This window comes from Mytilus galloprovincialis, chromosome 13 (assembly GCF_965363235.1).
Source record: "Mytilus galloprovincialis chromosome 13, xbMytGall1.hap1.1, whole genome shotgun sequence".
In the NCBI taxonomy this organism is placed as follows: Eukaryota; Metazoa; Mollusca; class Bivalvia; order Mytilida; family Mytilidae; genus Mytilus; species Mytilus galloprovincialis.
In genome coordinates, this window is record NC_134850.1 from 31,527,181 (window position 1) to 31,530,859 (window position 3,679).

General features: G+C 36.7%; 1 protein-coding gene across 1 annotated transcript; it reads left to right on the forward strand.

Moving 5' to 3' along the window:
* Positions 1-1,506: 1,506 nt before the first annotated feature.
* On the forward strand, positions 1,507-2,865 carry LOC143057130 (14-3-3-like protein 1). Its single transcript, XM_076230373.1, has one exon. It carries the CDS (start codon positions 1,627-1,629, stop codon positions 2,371-2,373), a length of 747 nt encoding a protein of 248 aa, XP_076086488.1. The 5' UTR covers positions 1,507-1,626; the 3' UTR covers positions 2,374-2,865.
* Positions 2,866-3,679: the final 814 nt, after the last annotated feature.

A 3,679-nucleotide genomic window follows, 5' to 3' on the forward strand; every position in this document is an offset into this window, starting at 1 on the left:
ATAGTTCATGGTTCAACCGACAGGGGCGGGTCCAGCCATTTTAAAAGGGTTTCCAAACCAAGAAAGGGGGGTCGAACCATGTGTCCCTATTAGAAAACAGATCGTATAAAAAGCAGTGGCGGATCCAGAACTTTCCCTAAGGGAGGGACCGCTGACTGACCTAAGGGGGGCCCACTCCAGTCATGCTTCAATGATTCCCTATATAATCAACCAAATTTTTCCAACGAAAGGGGGACCCGGGACCCCCCCCCCAGGGCCCCCCTGGATCCGCCTAAAAAAAGGGGGTCCCCCATCCCTCTGGATCCGCCAATCATGATTGAAGATGGTTAGGCTTTTCAAAGATTACTTGTTTGTTTCCTTTTGCACGTCATCGTAAGGTATTCGCAATAATGTTGGTCATGGGAAAGCTATTTTTTACGTTTTTACACAGATATTTCATTTTTGGCGGGAAATACAAGATATGTTGGATATGTTATTTGTTGATGTGTAACGCCACATTCACCAGTCCCTTTTTTATTGGCCCATAGTCTTAGTGAAAAGCTGTACCACCTAGACAGAATCACAGACCTTAGCAGCCAGGGTATAGGGCCATTCGTAAAGATTATAGATCATTATAGTCAGTCGAACACACCTAGCCAATAGCTATAGCAATAAAAATTCATGCGGCATGAATGCCGGACTGCAGTTTCTATGGAAATGTACAGAGGTGGATTTATGGGGGGCAAGTAATCTTTGAAAAGCCTAACCATCTTCAATCATGATTGGCGGATCCAGGGGGATGGGGGACCCCCTTTTTTTAGGCGGATCCAGGGGGGCCCTGGGGGGGTCCCGGGTCCCCCTTTCGTGGGAAAAATTTGGTTGCTTATATTGGGAATCACTGAAGTGTGACTGGAGCGGGCCCCCTCTTAGGTCAGTCAGTGGGCCCCCACTTATGAAAATTTCTGGATCCGTCACTGATGTATTATATGCCTGTTAAATAGCTGCACGAAATATTACATGATAGAATTGAGTTATAGAAATAGAAAAAAACAAGTTAAAATTTTGCGATTTAGTTGTAAATCACGGGTTGGGATTTTAATTTTATTCAGATTTATAATTTAAGACATAATTATGTACTACATCATTTATCACGCACTTTTATTTGATAAAGTATTACAACGGACACGATTTTCAAATTAAGCGTGATTGAAAAAATCTTTATTCTTTATATTAGGGTTTCGCTTAAATGTTTAGGCTCACAATAAACAATAATTGCTCATGGTATATAAGATACAAATTATACAAATCCTTGAGTAAATCATATATAAACTATATTTAAGTCATTCACTAGACAAATGGACATCCGGAAAGTTGTCGTTAACCTTGTTACATTTTGATCGTGTGATATGAAACTCGTACAACCATACAGGTTGACAGGTCATATCCACTTTGATAGGCATGCACGCATCATCGCGGAAAGACACCTCTTTCGTCCGTTTATGGAAAGGTAACATATGAAATCACGTGACTTACCTTAACCTTTCGCCATCTTGAATTTACAGCCGCCATTTTTACTCTAGATTTTACCTACAACGGCTTGCTGCCGTGGCAATTTTGTTGAAAAGTGAAGAATCCCAAAAGTTGAGTATGGCAGGAAATATCCGGGAAGAACAAGTGCATTGGGCCAAAATTGCCGAACAGGCTGAGAGATTCGATGATATGGCAGAAGCCATGAAAAAGGTAACAGAGAATTTAGAGAACGATGAAAAAAAGGAATTGTCAGTGGAAGAAAGAAATTTATTATCAGTTGCATATAAGAATGTGGTAGGTGCCCGAAGATCATCTTGGCGAATGGTATCACTGATAGAAAATAAAGCAGAGAGTACTCAACCAAGGCATAAATTAGCACAACAATTTCGGGTAAAACTTGAAGATGAACTTAATAAAATCTGCCAGGAGGTTCTTGATCTTTTAGATAAGCAACTCCTTGCAAATGTTACTTCAGATGAAAGCAGAGTATTTTATTTGAAAATGAAGGGCGATTATTATAGATATATGGCTGAATATTCATCAGAAGAGGCTAGGCCAGGTATCGTAGAAAATTCTCAGAAGGCTTATATGGATGCTATGGATTGTGCAAAAGAGAAAATGCCACCAACACATCCTAGCAGATTAGGTCTCGCATTAAATTTCTCTGTATTCTATTACGAAATTTTGAATACCCCAGAGAGAGCTTGCCATCTAGCAAAAGAGGCATTCGATGCTGCTATTGCTGAATTAGACAATTTGGATCAGGAGTCTTACAAAGACAGTACACTTATAATGCAGCTTTTACGTGACAACCTTACACTATGGACATCCGATGCCCAGCAAGAAACAGAGGGAGACAACTAATGTTTAAAAAAAACTAAGGCTACATTTTAAGTTTACAATGCTGCTCAACTGATTAAAATTTGGACATAGTTGTGAGTGAAAGCAATACGAGGACGACTCTTTTACCTAGAATAGTGTATCTGTTCAGTTGCCTATCCTAAAAACATAATTTATATACTAGCTAATTGTAATGAAGTGCTCTAGAGATACTGCCACTTATTGTGATCAGAGAAATGGACATGCAGCAGTAACGCCGTTCTGTTCAAATCCAGTTATTTCATAGTCATCATTACTCTTCTTTTATACGTAAACACATATCCACAAAAACTGTTCATGTGTCTTCTGGAAAGTTAAAGAATTTGTATGTTTAATATTTTATGGCGTTTTATTTTGTATTCGTTAGGTGATGATTCTTATTTACGCCTTTTATGTAACTTATAGTTATTATTAGCTTTGATCAGTCAGAAACATATTTTCTTGTTATACTGTAATAAATTTGTACCTGCCATTGAATATGAACAATTAATTTGCTAACATGATATAACAAAATCTAGGTCACATTTTTTAAGATGCCAATCTTTATTGAAATGGTGTGTGAAAGGCACTTTCTTCATCTATGGCTTGTGTAACTTACATGTATTCTATATTTTTTTTAGTAAGGACAGGCTTTTTTATTTGTTGGTTTACTGACTTTGTATGTGAAAGATTCAGGTTGGTCTCTAAAAAAAATAATAAACCAAACGTTTTTTTACAAGACATTCATATGTATTGAATTACTGTGTACTTGTATTTAACTTCTTTTTGTAATCATTCCGAAAATTGTAGTGCATAATATTATTCCTGAGCTGTTTCAAACTTCCACAATAATTCAAAACTCAGGACAAGTAATGAGTACAAATTTGGGTAGAGTAATTTTTTCCTGTTCTTCAGTTTGTGACTTACATGTATGTCCCTTTTAAACTTTATATGATATGAAAAGGGGGAATCATCTGTGTCCACATTTATTTATTCATATTTCAGGGATTATTAATTTGGTTGATACGGCAGGATTAAAAAAACAGATTTTTTTTTTAATTTGTCAATGCAGCATAATGCACATCTGTAAACCAACAAATAAATAAAACCTCGCCTTAATATCATTTACTGCAACAATTGTGTCATCAAATGTTCTATTCCCTTAATTCAATTTCACACATGTACTACACTTACCAACTAGATTAGCGCTTTTTTCAAAAATGGTTTTAAAGCTAGACTGGACATTTAACGGTACTCATCTCCTTATATAATTAGCAGACAAAGACATGTACATGTATGTCTATATAATCTT